The sequence below is a fragment of the Pseudophryne corroboree genome, chromosome 12 (assembly GCF_028390025.1).
Source record: "Pseudophryne corroboree isolate aPseCor3 chromosome 12, aPseCor3.hap2, whole genome shotgun sequence".
NCBI classification, from domain to species: domain Eukaryota; kingdom Metazoa; phylum Chordata; class Amphibia; order Anura; family Myobatrachidae; genus Pseudophryne; species Pseudophryne corroboree.
Window position 1 is genome coordinate 9,462,036 of NC_086455.1, and position 17,442 is coordinate 9,479,477.

General features: G+C 42.9%; 1 protein-coding gene across 1 annotated transcript in view; it reads right to left on the bottom strand.

The window, feature by feature from the left end:
• Positions 1-17,442, bottom strand: part of FCRLA (Fc receptor like A) — a 60,909-nt gene that overhangs the window by 19,941 nt on the left and 23,526 nt on the right. The window contains exons 7-13 of the mRNA XM_063946914.1: positions 16,521-16,778; positions 13,830-14,090; positions 12,016-12,297; positions 7,954-8,205; positions 7,363-7,626; positions 4,812-5,105; positions 1,888-2,166 (exon numbers count right to left, since the gene is read on the bottom strand). Of these exons, the coding sequence (XP_063802984.1) occupies positions 1,888-2,166; positions 4,812-5,105; positions 7,363-7,626; positions 7,954-8,205; positions 12,016-12,297; positions 13,830-14,090; positions 16,521-16,778 (1,890 nt within the window). The remainder of the gene's footprint in view (positions 1-1,887; positions 2,167-4,811; positions 5,106-7,362; positions 7,627-7,953; positions 8,206-12,015; positions 12,298-13,829; positions 14,091-16,520; positions 16,779-17,442) is intronic.

Sequence of the window (17,442 nt, forward strand, 5' to 3'; positions counted from 1 at the left end):
CTTCCAATATCATCTCTATGCTGATGACACTCAAATCTTCCATTCCTCCCTTGATCTCTCCCGGCTCTCCTCACTCGTATCTCCAACTGTCTCTCTGCTGTCTCTTCCTGGGGGTAGCAGTTGATTTACCGAAGGAAACAATACCGACGGTCATAATCCCTACAGCCATTGACCGACAGTCAAAATACAGACACTGTCAAAATACCGACATTTGTTATACCGACATATCCAAAATGTCGACATAGTCAGAATACCGACATTTAAAATGCCAACATGTCAAAATGGCAACATGTGTTTTTAAGGAATTTTTGCCCCAAAACAGTCTTGTTCATGCTTTACCATCCCAGTGGACCTGGAGGAGTAATATAATAGTGTGCCGAGCGCAGTGAGCCATGAGAGGGGACGCGGAACACTTACACGGTGTCCATGGTGACATATGTCCACATTGACACAAACTGCCCAGAACAACTCATGTCAGTATTTTGAACATGTCGGCATAAAGAATGTCGGTATTTTGACTGTCGGTCAATGGATGTCGGGATTATGACTGTCGGTATTGTGTCTGTAGGTAAATCATACCGAACCCCTGCCTGGATGTCCCAGCACTTTCTTAAACTCAACGGGGTAAATATACTAAGATGGGAGTTCTATTTAAGATGGGATGTTGCCCATAGCAACCAACCAGATTCCAAGTATCTTCTAGAAGCTGCTAGATAAATGAGAGGTAGAATCTGATAGGTTGCTATGGGCAATATCTCATCTTAAATAGAACTTTCATTTTAGTACATTTCTCCCAACATGTCTAAGACTGAGCTGATCATCTTCCCTCCCTCCCGCACAACCTCACCTCCCACAATCTCATTATCTATTGATGGAACTGCTGTCTCCTCTAGCACCCAAGCACTATGTCTTGGCGTAATCCTTGACTCCTCCCTCTCCTTCACACCACACATTCAGCACCTCACACAAACCTGCCGTTTCCATCTCAAAAACATTTCCAGGATCAGACCCTTTCTCACCCAGGATGCTACTAAGACCCTCATCCACTCACTGGTCATCTCCAGACTGGACTACTGTAATCTCCTCCTGACTGGCTCCCTGACACATACCTCTCTCCACTCCAATCTATCCTCAATGCTGCTGCCGGGCTCATCTTCCTCACCAAACGCACTACGTCCACCTCCCCTCTCCTACAAGCCCTTCACTGGCTTCCCTTCCCTTTCAGAATCCAATTCAAACTTCTCACACTCACTTACAAAGCCCTCAACCACTCCTCTCCCATCTACATCTCTGACCTTATCTCCACTTACACACCCACCCGTCCTCTTCCCTCTGCTAATGCACCCCGACTCTCCTGCCCACTGATTACTTCCTCCCACTCCTACCTCCAAGATTTCTCACAGTGCTGCTCCCTTTCTCTGGAACTTCCTACCTCTTCCCCCTCAGACTCTCCACCTCTCTACAAAACTTCAAACGGGCTCTGAAGACCACTTCTTTACCAAACCCAGCCAAATCTCATCCTAACCCTCTGTTCCACACTCTCTATGTACCCCATCTGTGTCACCCCTGTGTCTACCCCTCCCCTAAGAATGTAAGCTCTCACGAGTAGGGCCCTCTTCCCTCATGTGCTTATCCTTTTCTTACTTTAATAATCCTCAACTGCCCAAATCCTGCAGTTTTCGGCCACCCTGATACTTATCTCAGTATCGTCTACTGGTGTAGTTATGCTTAGTTACCCTGTACTTGTCCTATATTGTCTTCAACTGTAAGTCACTGTTTTCCTGTTTTTATTATTTGTTTATATACTCTGTAATTGGGTGCTGCGGAACCTTTGTGGCGTCATATCAATAAAGGATGATAATAATAATGATGTAACCTTCTTCTTACCTTGTACTATAACATATGTGATGTTGCTCCGCTTAATTATGTTGCTATTAAAAACGAAAACCTCACAGACATACTCTCCCGAGTCATATTGCCGAGCTGAGTAAACTTTATATTGATTCAGCATATTAGACATCACCCTCTTTTTTCCATTTTTATAGAAAGAATACAGAAGCTCTGTATAAGCATTTGGATTAAGTGTCGCGTCACATGTTATCACCATGTCATCTCCGACTCTAACTAGATTTGGGGCGACATATAATTTTGGAACAGAAAAGATTTCTAGAAGAGAAAAAAAAAAAAATGATCTCATTATACAGGTTTGTGTTAGTGATTACAGCTGTCTCCATATCCTGTAGTTTATACAACTGGAGCACATTTGTTACTATACTCTGGATGATCCAATGATCCCTAAAGTAAGGAGGACATGACCGTTTACTTAACAATAACCCAGCTTTACAGTTAGTAATACGGAGAGCCTACTGAAGTCATTCATTCTACTGTACTTCTAGCTATATTACCCAGGCCCCCAAACACTAAGGTGGGTTACTTTAGTAGTGGTGAAGCTAGGATTTCTGTCACTTGCAGCAAATACTCAGCTCAGCACCCCCACCCCTTACATAGCAGTATCCCTTAATTTGCTAGAATGCAGATATAAACATTGTAAAGACTAAAATGTATGTGTGGTGAGGGCAAAACCTATGTTTAGTACTGTTATATTGAGGTGCCAGAGCCTGCTGCAATTGTTCTGTGGTACTGGGGTGTCTTCTCATTTAAATAGAGCATGCAGGCTCTACTGTCTCATGGTAAGTATTGCCACCTGTACTACACTACCTTATGCGCAATAGAGCATTGCAGTGGCCGACATATAATGCAGAGAGCTTCAGTGACCACTATATAATGCAGAGCGCATCAATGACTACCAAATACAGCAGAGAGCACCAGTGACCACAATGTAATGCAGAGAATATAAGAGCGACGGTCATATAATACAGATAGCATTGCAGTGACTGCATATAATACAGAAAGCATTATCGTGACTGCCATATAATATAGATAGCATTGCAGTGACCACCATCTAATACAGAGAGCATCAGTGGCTGCCATAAAATACAGACAGCATCTGTGACCACCTTATAATACAGAGAAAATTGCAGTGACTACCATTTAATACAGAGAGCATTGCAGTGACCCCCAAATAATAGAGAGAACATTATTGATCCCCATATAATACAGAGAGCAACAGTGACTGCCTTATAGTAAGGAGTGCTTCAGTGGCAGCCATCTGATACAGAGAGTATCAATGACCACCATATAATAAAGACAGTAACAGTGACCACCATATAATACATGGCTGCCAGGGCCATATCTAGACACAAATTAATGGTCGAACCCCCCCCCCACAACATATAATGGCTCCACCCCCTTTATGTTGGGGCTGGCCCTAATGCCTCCAAGCAGCCAAGGCAACCCAACCTCACCCCCCAACTGTCATACCACAACCCCCCACCAGCCATCCTCCCCACACTGGTTGCAAATTTAAAATTAAAAGTATTCAACCAGCTTCCGTATGGCACCATATTTGATGCAAGGGGTCTTTCTGTGCCTCCCCCAGCAAGTTGTACCCATAGGCACATGCCTAATGTGCCCTCCCCCGATATGTATGTCCAACCTCAGTAGGATGGGCGACAGCTATATCAGTGGGTGTTTGGCAAATTTGGAGAGGGGTAAGTGTAGTCATTGAGGTAGTGTAGTACAGGCAGCCTGCACTGACACTGTCCCTGTCTCTGCCAATAGTTCCTCATTACACTCGCCATGCAGTGAAGACATTCTAGATATTACAGAAGTAGCGCAGAAAGAGTAGATTACCCCACACAGAACCACAGCTAAGGCAGGGCTGTATATACTATTATTGGCTCAGCAAAATGAGATTGGTGGGGGGTGTCAGTGGTCTCTCTCATCCAGGATGCTAAAATGTCTAGTTGCATCTATGATTTCTGCGGAAGTGGTTGCTATGGGTTACAGCATATCTTTTCTCTTTACACCAAGGATGGACCTAGATGTTTTATATAGTTGAGTGCTTAGGACAGGTTATGGAAGTTGTCCATTCCTACCTTAAAAAAAAAACCAAATGTTCCTGAGTGCAATGGAGAATTCTCAGATTCCAGACCAAATGCTTTCTTCATAATAATAAGGGGTCAATTCAATTATCCGCAAATTAGGGGGTAAATCAGACCTGATCACAAGTCTGTGAACGCCATGCGAAAATCTCTGTGAACGCCGCTCAGCTGCAAATCTGTTCGCAACTCACTGACCATCAAATTATTTTTCCAGTCTGTGCGCGGCCCAGGACTTACTCCCACAGTGCGATAGAATCAGGCTGATCGGGGCCGAAGCTGACGTGACACACCCGCCATGAAAACGCTTGAGCACGCCTGCGTTTTTTCCAGACACTCCCGATAAACAGACAGTTACCACCCCCAAATGCCCGCTTCCGGTCAATCAACTTGCGTATGCTTAGCGAACAAAAAAGACGCTGGATTTTTTTGTAGCTTGGCCACGCATGTGCGCACTACGATTGATAATCGCCCACCTTGCGAATTCGCACAACAGCTTTCAGGTCTAAATCGGGCCCTTAGTCACAGCTGCAAGTCAGTCATATGTCTCAGTTACAGTACCTCCGGACTCGCATACGGCTGTATACTAAAAAGACCATAAGTCTAGGACAAGATTTTGCCAAGGAGGAGATGAATTGTGGTGTCATTGGCAACATTTTCAGACCGTTAAAACATCAACTGTTCTTCCTTGAGTCTAAGTAAATCGACCCTTAAATGTTTATAATTTAGCTATGGAGTTAATTAAATAGTGTCCCTGAAATATTTACACACAACCACCCCCCCTTCCCCATCCTGCCCTCGCCAAAATACCTTGTATATCAATATCGATTGCTTGGCTCATCTTTGTCACATCGCTGGTTGAGCTTTTAACTTCACATGTGTAATTCCCGGAGTCTCTCTTCCGAGCCGACTGAATGTCATATTTATTAGAGGCACTGAATTCCTTCACTTTCTGCCCATTTTTGTAGAAAGCAAATTGGAAGTCTGTCTTCCCGCGGAGAAAAGATACGAAGGGACTTAGAGCTACGTCACACGAGAGGGTGAACTGTTTGCCTTCCAAAACTGGAGACATGCTGACTTTTATCTGTAGGTAAGAGTAGAGCTCTGCAAGCAGTATGAGAACAAAGTCAGTTTAGCATGTGAGAATTTGTCACATTGATCTACTCAGACCCTACGGAAGCCCTGGGCATAATTTGCTAAATTATAATTTATGGTGTTGGTTAATATACATTAAGATTGCGTTAGAGAAACACATCACAGTGTTTTTATATATAGAGGCTTCTCCATCTTACAGTGTTTCATATAGAGGCTTCTCCATCTTACAAAATACTTTAGTCATTTACTAAAAATGCAAGCTTCCCCAAAACTGGCAGATCTGTGTTATCAACATTCAACATTTTAATCCGATTAGAAACCAATTAAAAAATAAATAAATTAATATGTCACATGGTTGGATCTGAGCTCAGATCCACCATGCTGGGAGAAATGTGTACCTATAGTAAACCATCTCCCTCAGTGCTCCATCATACCAGAGATAACTAATATTTGCATATAAAATCTGATTAAAAAAAAGGTCAAAACTGAAATGGAGAATTGAGGATGAAACATTATATTTTGCAACCTTGCTATCACTTTTATGATATTTATTATTATTATTATTATTATTATTATTATTATTATTATCATTATTACAATAATCATTCTCATGTACATTATCATAAATCAAGACTGCTACCATCTTTGGTGTACTATTATTTTAGTATTCTTATCGTGTCATGATTATAACCATCATTATCTTTCTACTCCTCCTCATCATCATCATGGTTCTCATTTTTCATCCTCACCAATCATATTTACCATTTTCACCATCATTCTCAACATAACAATCATTTCTGACAATTATCTCATCCGCAACAATTTTTCTTCATTTTTTTGTACTTCTTTCTCCTCAGCTTCTTTTGTTTGGTTATATAGTTTATCATATTAAGTTTTTAGCAACCAAACAATAGAGTTTATTTTGTGTTAGTCATCAATGTTCTATTTTCTTCTCATACAATATTTTTTTTCCTTACAAAATAGAACCTTTCCTGTTGTTGTTGTTGTTGTCATCATCATCATCATCATCATCATCTGCATCTGGATCTTTGTCATGATGATCAATATTTTTCTCATCCTCACATCGCTGTAGCAGGACATATGTGCCACGGACCAGTTGCCCCTGCTACCCACTCCTGGCATATGTGGCATCATAATATCACAGCACAAGTACCAGGAGGACGGTAGGTGCCAGAGCCATTGTAAGGCCCCCAACAAGATGGAAAAAAGTGATGTTGGGGCACCTTTGGCTAATCCCCTTGGGTGGTGGCCAGTGGCTGCTCCAGAGGTGGGTCTGCAGCCCAGTCCAAAATTCATATAGGGGAGCCACACCTACTGCCACCCCAGACTCTGCAAAACATCGCCGGCCTGGACCCACTGACAGTTGGTGCGGCTCCCCTGTTTCAATTTTTGACTGCGCTGCAGCCCTACCTCTCGAGCCACCACTGCTGGCGGCACTTCATGTCTTCTTATCATGAGCCTCTTCATCATCATCCTTGTGCTCCTGATTCTCCTTCTACCCTTACCTTTAATTACCTTCAACATCATCATCAGCAACTTGAGATTTTTATATTTCTTATTAATGGCATCAACTTTATTGTGGATCTTAGTTAACATCATCATATTCCTTCTTATCCTGATGATCAAATTTCTCCTCCTCCTTTCCTTTACCAGACCATTATCATCATCAGTTTGTGCTCCATCATCTTGTCTACGTTTCCATTATACCGTTATATGCTTAGTGACATTTTCCATTGTTGTCTTCATATATTAAACACATTTTGCAGGAAATCCCCCACAAATGGGGAAGATTTTGTGGCCATAACCAGAATATGTAAGCATTCCCTGGATGTATTAGAGTGGTTCCGCAGCAGATATTAGAGATACCTGTTGCTGTCCCCCAGTTTTTATTTGCAATGGCTACCCCCATAGGTTTCTATGAAGGGCTAGTAATTATTGCCATGGCTAGTGTGCCCGCCACTATGTACACGTGTATGCGTACGCACATGCACACCATTAAAGTCTATGGAGTGAACGCCCGCTGCGACAAATCGCAGCCCGGCGCATCCGCACAATGCATCGCGGCATAGATGAACATGGCGACATCTGTATAGTGTGAGATTTGTGATGCTCCATAATGCAAAGCTTTTGTACAGGCTATCAGAACAAATGTCGTGGGACTCATGGCAGGGAGTATACGCCACTCCTCACATTCAGAAGTAATAGCTATTGTATAAGTAAATAAATACAAAAAATCAGAGATTACCTGTTACAGAAACATACGTATCTGCAGTGTAAGCAAAACCACCGAAACCAGATTTCATATTTGTTTTTACGCATGAATATACCATTGTCATATTTCTGTGCGCTTTCCCCAGCTTTAGCTCAGACTCACTCTCCAGTATTTTTAGCAGTCTGTTACCATTGTAAAATCGAGTATGTTGGAAATTTAATCCGGGACGGTGGTGACAATTTAGAGTCAGCACGTCCCCTTCATAAATAACAGGAGGAGCTTGAACAATTAGATCGGCTGAAATAAGAAATAAAAAAACATAACTAAATTTAAAAACAAAAGATGAGCAAAATTTCAAACAATTTACAACTGGTCATAAAATTTTGCACGTTCCATTGTCCAAATTTGGCCTTAAAATTGGCCAACACTATCGTCACCAATTCACACCGCAAAATTATTGGGCCATGGCCGTTTCAGTAAAGAAGAACTTTGTGTCACTGGAACTTTGTACCTCTGTGAAAGAACCTTTTCCACTTTTTAACGCGTTTCGCATGAAATTTAACCACACTTATGCTCATCTCTGTTTAACGAAAGTGACAACCATAACTGATCTTGTCGACTTACCGTTGGAGACATCCAGTCTGATGTGGTCACTTATATGGGTATTACTGGTCTGGCACTGGTAATATCCGCTGTCTTCTACTTCAGCGAGAGGAAGAACAAATTTCTGCTGAGTAACATTCATCTTCTCATTGTCCTTGTACCAGTAATATATCTGGTTTTCTTTGATACTGGAATGCATGGTGCATGCAAGAGCTATAGATTCTTTGGTGAATATTCTTCCAACATTCGGTGTAAAGGACACCACTGCCATACCTAAAGAGACGCAACGAACTCAAATTAAAAAGAAAACTCATGATTTTTATTTTTTTGAAGATTAGAATTTAACATCCAATCACATAAAGGGATAAAAGCTACATACTGTAGGTGAATATAGGAATACCTAGATTGCGCTGGGTCTAATTTATAAACTAATAGGAATATTTTATGATCATTTTGATATTTTTGTGGGCTGCTATATCCCAGAAGAGGCCCCTTGCCAGTATGGTCCAGAAATTTGAATGCAACAAAGAATATTTTTAGGGAAGCGCCTCAATATTATTGTTTGAAAATTACCAATTGTACCTCCACAATTTGTCAGTGAGTCAATCAATAAATAATAATTTGTTTAATGATGTGTATTGAGGATTCCTTAGAGCTACACAGAAGAGGGAGAATTTGATCTGCCAATAGTTGTTCAAAAATATTTAGAGGTGCCTGACTTGAGGAACTTTAAAGATAAACTTCACTAATAGAGCTATCCTAAAAGTCATTTAGGAGTCCTTTATGAGTTCTCTAGAGTTGTCTGACTTGAGGAACTGATAAAAGATTAATCTCATTAGAAGAATACATCATACTTGAACAATGATATTAATGAAAAAGGAAAAATATACTATTAATTAGCTATTCAAAACCAACACCCCTGAAGAAGTCACTATCGACAAAACACGTTTGATGGAAATGCAGTATATACAGTGTGTGTGTGTGTGTGTGTGTGTATATATATATATATATATATATATATATACTGTGTATGTGTGTTGATATATATATATATATATATATATATATATACTGTGTATGTGTGTTGAGATATATATATATATTATATATATACTGTGTATGTGTGTTGATATAGATAGATAGATAGATAGATAGATATAATCAGAGCCGGCCCTAACCAATATGATGCCCTAGGCAAGATTTTGGCTGGTGCCCCCTAGCACTACCGCTGGTTCCGCCTCTGACCTTGCACCTCTTTCCCAGCACCACCACCCCTCACCCATAGCAGTCCTTATTTTGGTGTTTGTACCCCCTATATTTTAAATAGGAAAAGATCGCACATTTGGCGCACAGCCCAAAAAGGGGTGTGTTTTTGCTGGCAAGGGGCATGGCCACACAATAGTAACCCCAATTCCAGTTACACCACACAGTCTGGCACTTTATTCACATTTGATCATGCGATAGTGTTCATAATTCATATTACATCCCACAGTAGTATCACTTTACCTTATAAACGTTACTCCTCACGGTAGAGCGCCTTATTCACATTACATCACACTGAATTGCTCCTTATTCACATTACACCACACCATATTGCTCTTTATTCACATTAGACAACACAGTAGTGCTCTTTCTATACGCAATGCCACATAGTAGAGCCCCTTATACACATAATGCCACACAGTAATGCATTTATAGACATAATTCCGCACCGTAATACCCCTTACACATGAGACAAATTATTAATGTCCTTATAAACATAATGCGCCTTACACATTATGACAACCTTTATTAATGCCCTTTTACACATAATGTCCCTTACACATATGCCGCACATTATTAATGCCCTTATACACATAATGACACACATTGTGTCCCCTACATATTTGCTGCACATTATTAGTGCCCCTATAGACATAATGACACACATAGTGCCCCTTACACATATGTTGCACGTTATTAATGCATTTTTACATGACACACATAGTGCCCCCTACACATTTGCTGCACTTTATTAGTGCCCTATACACATAATGACACACATACAGTAGTATCCTGCTACACATATGCCGCACATTATTAATGCCCTTATACACATAATGACACACCTAGTGCCCCCTACACATATGCTGCACATTATTAATGCATTTTTACATGACACACATAATGCTCCTTACACATATTCCGAACACTACTGCACAACCAACCCACTCACATGCACACAGCACTCACACTGCCACTAACACTGTGACCTCTGCCTCTTAGATACAGATGTGTCCTCATAATTATTGCCTCAATGCTAACTTCAGGCGCCTTTTTTTATGAAAATGCATCTTATTTGCATTGCTATGTGGCTAGGATGCACAAGCTGCTTCTGCTGATTAAAATGATATGCAGCATGCCTATATACTGTGTGAGACTGTGGCTGTATCTGCATATGAAATGCTACACACAGAATATAGGCATGCCGCATATCATTTTAATCAGCAGAAGCTGCTGATGCCCCATGGCATATCAAATGCCCTAGGCAATTGCCTAGGTTGCCTATGCCTATGGCCGGCTCTGGATATAATAAATAACAGCTGTGTTTGGCAGAATAGCAGAGACCTAGGCGCTTAAGTACAAATGTGCTGTATTAATTATTAAAAGTGACACTCCTTATCTCCTTTAAGAGTAGCTGCTCATAATACAAAATAAGTGTAAGGTGTACACTTAACAACAAAAATACGTAATAGAGAAAATAAGCGCTTTTAGGAGTGTAATAGCAGAAAGTGGTGAGCCAAAAACATGTGGGTATATTTAAAACCAAGAGCACTTATCTGGTTTTATCAGTATTTCCAATGGTTTGTTGATCAATTGAGATTCACATGTAAAGAAACAAAACGAAACATAGTGTGTACTGTTTTCACAGAGCAATGTCATTAACTCAAAGGGCCATATATTAGGGAACCAGCTTATTCCCAAATTGCATATATTTCACAGCCCAGACATTTTAAGATAAACAAATTAACAATTTATTACAAAAGACATACAAATGGCTGCACTAAAAACGTACAAGATATAAGAGCAAAATTAGGCTTATCTGTCCATCTAAAAAGGACTCAGCAGCAGACTGTCCCGATAAATAAAATAGCCAAAATATATGCGTACAAGAATTTTAAAATTCAATCGCTTATCTGTCCATTAGAGGAATTTGCATTTTGTCTCAAAAACTGACCATGCCACACATCACAACAGGAAGTGATGTCATAGACTAACCATGTGCTACTTCCACTTGTTTGGTATAAATGGAGCATCATGTACACACTGGTCATATCCCCTTGAAGAAGTCCAGGCACTTGAACGGACGAAACGCGTTGGGACTTTACTGCTGCTGCAAATTCCTCTAATGGACAGATAAGCGATTGAATTTTAAAATTCTTGTACGCATATATTTTGGCTATTTTATTTATCGGGACAGTCTGCTGCTGAGTCCTTTTTAGATGGACAGATAAGCCTAATTTTGCTCTTATATCTTGTACGTTTTTAGTGCAGCCATTTGTATGTCTTTTGTAATAAATTGTTAATTTGTTTATCTTAAAATGTCTGGGCTGTGAAATATATGCAATTTGGGAATAAGCTGGTTCCCTAATATATGGCCCTTTGAGTTAATGACATTGCTCTGTGAAAACAGTACACACTATGTTTCGTTTTGTTTCTTTACATGTGAATCTCAATTGATCAACAAACCATTGGAAATACTGATAAAACCAGATAAGTGCTCTTGGTTTTAAATATACCCACATGTTTTTGGCTCACCACTTTCTGCTATTACACTCCTAAAAGCGCTTATTTTCTCTATTACGTATTAACAGCTGTGTTTGTTTAAATAAACTGAAATGACCAACATACATATAAAAAATTCCATAATTAAATCAATCTGTACAATTAAATGCAGAATATACAATGAAATGCGACACAAAGAGGGTGCTTCAGAGATTTATGCTATTGGCATAGCCACCATTTCCTTAATTTCTCCAGTACTTCTTGGCAATTTTTTTTTTTTTTTTATTGTATTCCCTTTCGATAAGAAACAAAACTCACCTTGTACTTTGATAGATAAGAGTTTGCTCATCTTCCGCACACTGTCGCTGGGGGTCCTCACCTCACAGGTGTAATTCCCAGAATGCTCCATCTGCATTGACGGAACGCTGTATATGTCGGATGCACTGAAGTCCTGCACCTTCCTTCCATCTCTGTAGAAAGCAAACTCCAGTTTTGTATCTGCCCTGAGGGGACTGAGTGCTGTGAAGCAGGTAAGGGTCATGTCCGCTCCCTCAACCATTAAATGTGGTTTTGAGTTTATTTCTGGTGGAGAGAAAAGATCTAGGGCAGAAGAACACACAATAAATACAATATAAAGTATAGTTAAACAAAGATAAAGAAGAGCAGAATGGGGCGATATCATCTGCCTATTTTTGTTTTATACTTTGTACAAGGACGGACTGGAGCTATTAAACAGCCCTGGCATTCTGTTGGCCGTGCATGCCTTTGGCACGTGTGCACGACAAGGGAGCATGGCCACGGCTGACGTGGCGTGGCCTTGTGGCACTCCCCCATGCCTCTTATGCCGGGCCGTCGAGCAGAGCACTGGGAGCTGGAGCTTCTTGGCCAGCCCCTGTGTGTCTGTGTTTTGAGGCCGAGCAGATTTGCTAGGCTAGGCTTTTAGGTCAGACCACCCCAACAGGCCGATGGCCCTTCTGGTATTTGCCAGATGGCCAGTCCAGCCCTGATATTGGCCCTCATTCCGAGTTGATCGCTCGCTAGCTGCTTTTAGCAGCAGTGCACACGCTAGGCCGCTGCCCTCTGGGAGTGTATCTTAGCTTAGCAGAAGTGCGAACGAAAGGATCGCAGCGCTGCTACAAAAAAAATTGTGCAGTTTCAGAGTAGCTGCAGACCTACTCCTATCTTGCGATCACTTCAGACTATTTAGTTCCTGTTTTGACGTCACAAACACACCCTGCGTTCGGCCAGCCACTCCCCCGTTTCCCCAGCCACTCCTGCGTTTTTATCTGGCACGCCTGCATTTTTACACACACTCCTCAAAAACGGTCAGTTACCTCCCAGAAACACCCACTTCCTGTCAATCACTCGACGATCAGCAGTGCGACTGAAAAGCGTCGCAAGACCTTGTGTAAAACTGCATCGGCTTTTGTGAAAGTACGTCACGCGTGCGCAGTGCGCAACATACGCATGCGCAGTGCGCACCATACGCATGCGCAGAAGTGCCGATTTTTTTGCCTGATCGCTGCACTGCGAACGAAAACAGCTAGCGATCAATTCGGAATGAGGGCCATTGTACCTTGCCTGTGGTTATATTTGTATCCTCCTGCACTTTCTTTCGGCTTTTTCTCCATCGTGTAATTATTGTCTAAAGCATTTGGATTTGTTATCTCAGTATCACTTATTATTACACCCTTTAATCATTCACGTAAACAGTTTACAGTCCTATGTTTTTTATGGGTTTTTTTTTACTATACTTTATATTTGGGTTCTTGGGCACCAGAGCACCCTTTTTATAACAGGCCTCATTCACGTTTGTACAGAATGGCCAAAGTTCATGCAACGGAGAGAATAACGGCAGATTGCACGTGGGCTGCGATCGCAATGAGGATTTCACGGAGAAATGATTGACAGGAAGTGGTTAGGAAAATGATGGCGTTTCATGGCTGTTTTCAGGGTGTGTATCTGCCATTGGCTGCGAGCTCTTACTTGCAGAAACATGGCGCCTGCGTCGCTCCATCCACTCTGCGTAGCCATAGGCCAACCTTTAACCTCGATAGTCCTTATTTTGCATATAGGCTGCGAATGTGTACACAGAATCCCAAAACACTAATATAAAATAAATGTGGGTTTACCTGCTATGGAAATATACTCTTCAGCAATATATATTTTAGATGCTGACCCCGTGTTTATAAACTTTGTACATTTGTATTTTCCACTTGTGTTTTTTGATACTATCCCAAGATTCAGGTCAGACAGAGAATAGTCAAATTTGATCATGATGTCATCTTTGTAGAAGGTTGTGTTTTGGGCTTGTCCGGAAGACCACATGCGGCAGGTCAGAATCACTTTGTCGCCTTCGTGGATGTAATGAGGCACTTGCAGGATGAGCCATACTGAAATATACATGCAATAGGGAAGCAAAGCGATCAGAGAGATATTTATAATGAAGGAATTCATCTCATTTCATAAAAGCCAGCTGCTCTTGGTGGGCACGGTTCTGAGTCGGGGCGCATCGTAATGTTCTGTACGGCTGCTGCAGCCTGTTTACCAGTTTATGCTAGTCCCAGAACCCACCTGTAAAGATCTGTGTGTGTGCCTCTCTCCGCCCAGTGTTCAATGGTATCGGGATCCCGGAGCTTGGTATGCTGGCGGTCAGAATATCAACAACGGCATCCCAATGCGCAGAATCCTGACACCTGTTAGGTGAGTATATTAATCTTAATCCCCTACAACCTAACCCTAACCATCCCTACCCACAGCCGAACCCTAACCCTCCCCGGTTGTGCCTAAACCTAACCCCTTCCTTCCCCCGCAGCCTAACCCTCCCCGGTGGTGCCAAACCCTAACACCCCTCCCGGCAACCAGACCCTAACCTTCCCCCCAGCAGCCTTACCCTAACCCTACATGGTGGTGCCTAACCCTAACACCCCTCCCCACAGCCAGACCCTAACCTTCCCCCAGCAGCCTTACCCTAACCCTCCCCGGTGGTGCCAAACCCTAACACCCCTCCCCGCAGCCAGACCCTATCCTTCCTTCAGCAGCCTTACCCTAACCCTACCCGTGGTGTCTAACCCTAACACTCCTCCCCGCAGCCAGACCCTAACCATCCCCCGCAGCAGGCTTACCCTTACCCTCCCTGGTGGTGCCAAACCCTAACACCCCTCCCCACAGCCAGACCCTAACCTTCCCCTAGCAGCCTTACCCTAACCCTACCTGGTGGTGCCAAACCCTAACACCCCTCCCCACAGCCAGACCCTAACCTTCCCCCAGCAGCCTTACCCTAACCCTACCTGGTGGTGCCAAACCCTAACACCCCTCCCCACAGCCAGACCCTAACCTTCCCCCAGCAGCCTTACCCTAACCCTACCTGGTGGTGCCAAACCCTAACACCCCTCCCCACAGCCAGACCCTAACCTTCCCCCAGCAGCCTTACCCTAACCCTACCTGGTGGTGCCAAACCCTAACCCCCCTCCATGCAGCCGAATGCTAACTTTCTCCCCACAGCCTTACCCTAACATACCCTATACTGCCTAAACCTAACACCCATCTTCCTCACCCCCTCATGTCCTAACCAGCCCCACCTTACTTAAGTTTTGGATGCCGTCAGTCAGGATTCCAGCGTCAGCATTGTTGGGATTTTGGGATCCAATGTTGGAATCCGGGCGTCAGAGTCCTGACAATTGCTTTGATTCCAGCATCATTATTCTGACTGTCGGCATCCCCCGTCCCTTCAAGACATAGGGCCAGATTCAGAATGGTTGACGTATGTCGCCGATGTCTTCTGATCTGCCCATGTGCAGGATGTGTACCGATCACATGTGTAATGTGTACCGAACACGTGTGAGGTGTGTACCGAGCGCGTGCGGGGTGCGTACCGAGCGCATGCGGAGTGAGGCATCATTACATGGAAGCGTCTGCACCAATTTCTGGCCGTGCTGAAGCCAATGGCTGTGTCCTTGGACGCAGCGTTACTGAAAACCCCGCCATCTTGAGTGACCTGAGGAAAATTATTAAACAAAGGTTGGGGATAATCTTTAAAAAATATTATAGATTATTGGACCCAGCATAAACCTGGTCACCTTCCACTCCCCCTGTCCGCCACATCCTGCCCACTCTGTCTATCCCCTCTTCTGTTCTGACCCCTGCTCCCCCCTCCATATTGTCCCGCCCCATCCTCCTCCGGAGCCCCTGGCTCCCATACTTACACCATTCCTGATGGCCATCACTCATCTCTGAGGTCTGTTCTGTCTCCCTTGCGATGGGTGACATTGGGACGAGCCCCCATTCTTTTACTGTGTGCGCATTGAGGGGATGGGACAGACCTCTGAGTTATAATATTGAGATAATATATGTGGTAATTTTATTGCTATAGAAATAAATTATTTTTATTTTTACAAGTCGGCTCTCATCTCTGTATTTTTCCCTGCTACATTGCGCAGCCGTTTTCCTTACTCTCTATAATATAGAGAGACCCCCATCATTACTACAGGGGCTCACTGTTTTTCTTGCGCTCGATGGTGGTGAGACAAGATATTCTTGCGCTTGTGGGTCAGTAACAAGTGGTGGCATGCACTGGAGGATGAGATCACCGGAAGTGTGAGATGCTGGACAATCTCAGATGGCTTTTAAAGGGACGAACGCTTACATTGCCCCTTTATAAAAACGTTGGAGATCGTCCGGCATTCCCACACCTCTGGCGATCTCGGACTCCCATTATATCCTGCCGAATACGTCAATCCTTAAATCATGCAGTAAATAGGGAGTCTATAACATGATTTGGGAGTAATACTGGTGCATTTCTGGAGTTGAGCCATTTCACTTACCAAAGAAAACATCCAAATGCACGGGGTCACTTTTCTCCCCAGAGCTGGCTAGGCACTGGTAATTCCCAATGTCACTGTCACGGGCATTAAAAATGCGATATGTTTGCAGATCACTATATAGCCTGCTGTTATCTTTATACCAGGAATACGTTTTGCTTCCTTGTAGGACAGATCTGTCATCGCATTGTAGAGTTATGCTGCCACCTCGCAAAATCTTGTTCCAGTTTGGCCTAAAAGTCACCACAGGCTTAAATATATCTGTGAAATATAATAGGAAAACATAAGCGGTGTTTACATAGGTCCTGCAACTCTGCATCTAATAGGCCCGTGCTGCATGAATGCTGTAGCTTATATTATTGCTGCAGTCCAGAAACACTGCATGCAAGATATAGATGGGAGCAATGCAATAAAAGCCAGTAACTTTGCACCAGTAGCAAACCATGGTGCGCTACAAGGGAGGTACAAACATTTATTGTATTTGCTTGCAGGCTACATACCGGCTGCTTCTGCATGTAGCCCACACGTGCTGGACAGTTTAAGTTTAGGCTGGTTACACACTGAAGCAACCGCCAATCGTTCCGACTTTACTAACGATTTCTCTTGATCCCAGGACAAGCGATATTGAGCGCACACACGCTACACTAACGTCCGAACGATATATATTATTGCTTGGTCGCTAATGATGTATCGCTGCTCCTGTACACTCTAGAACAAACTTCATGACACTCCGTTCTAGGGAGTGGCAAGAAGGTGACACCAAATCGGTTTACATATCGTTTGTCATCCGGTTCGCTGTACACACTTCGCAATAGGCACAAAATCGCTAGTGATATCGCTATGTTTGATGTGCAGCATGGACGACCAGCGACCGTCACTAGTGGGCAGCGGGAGCGCTTAATCATGCATACACAAAGCGGTATAT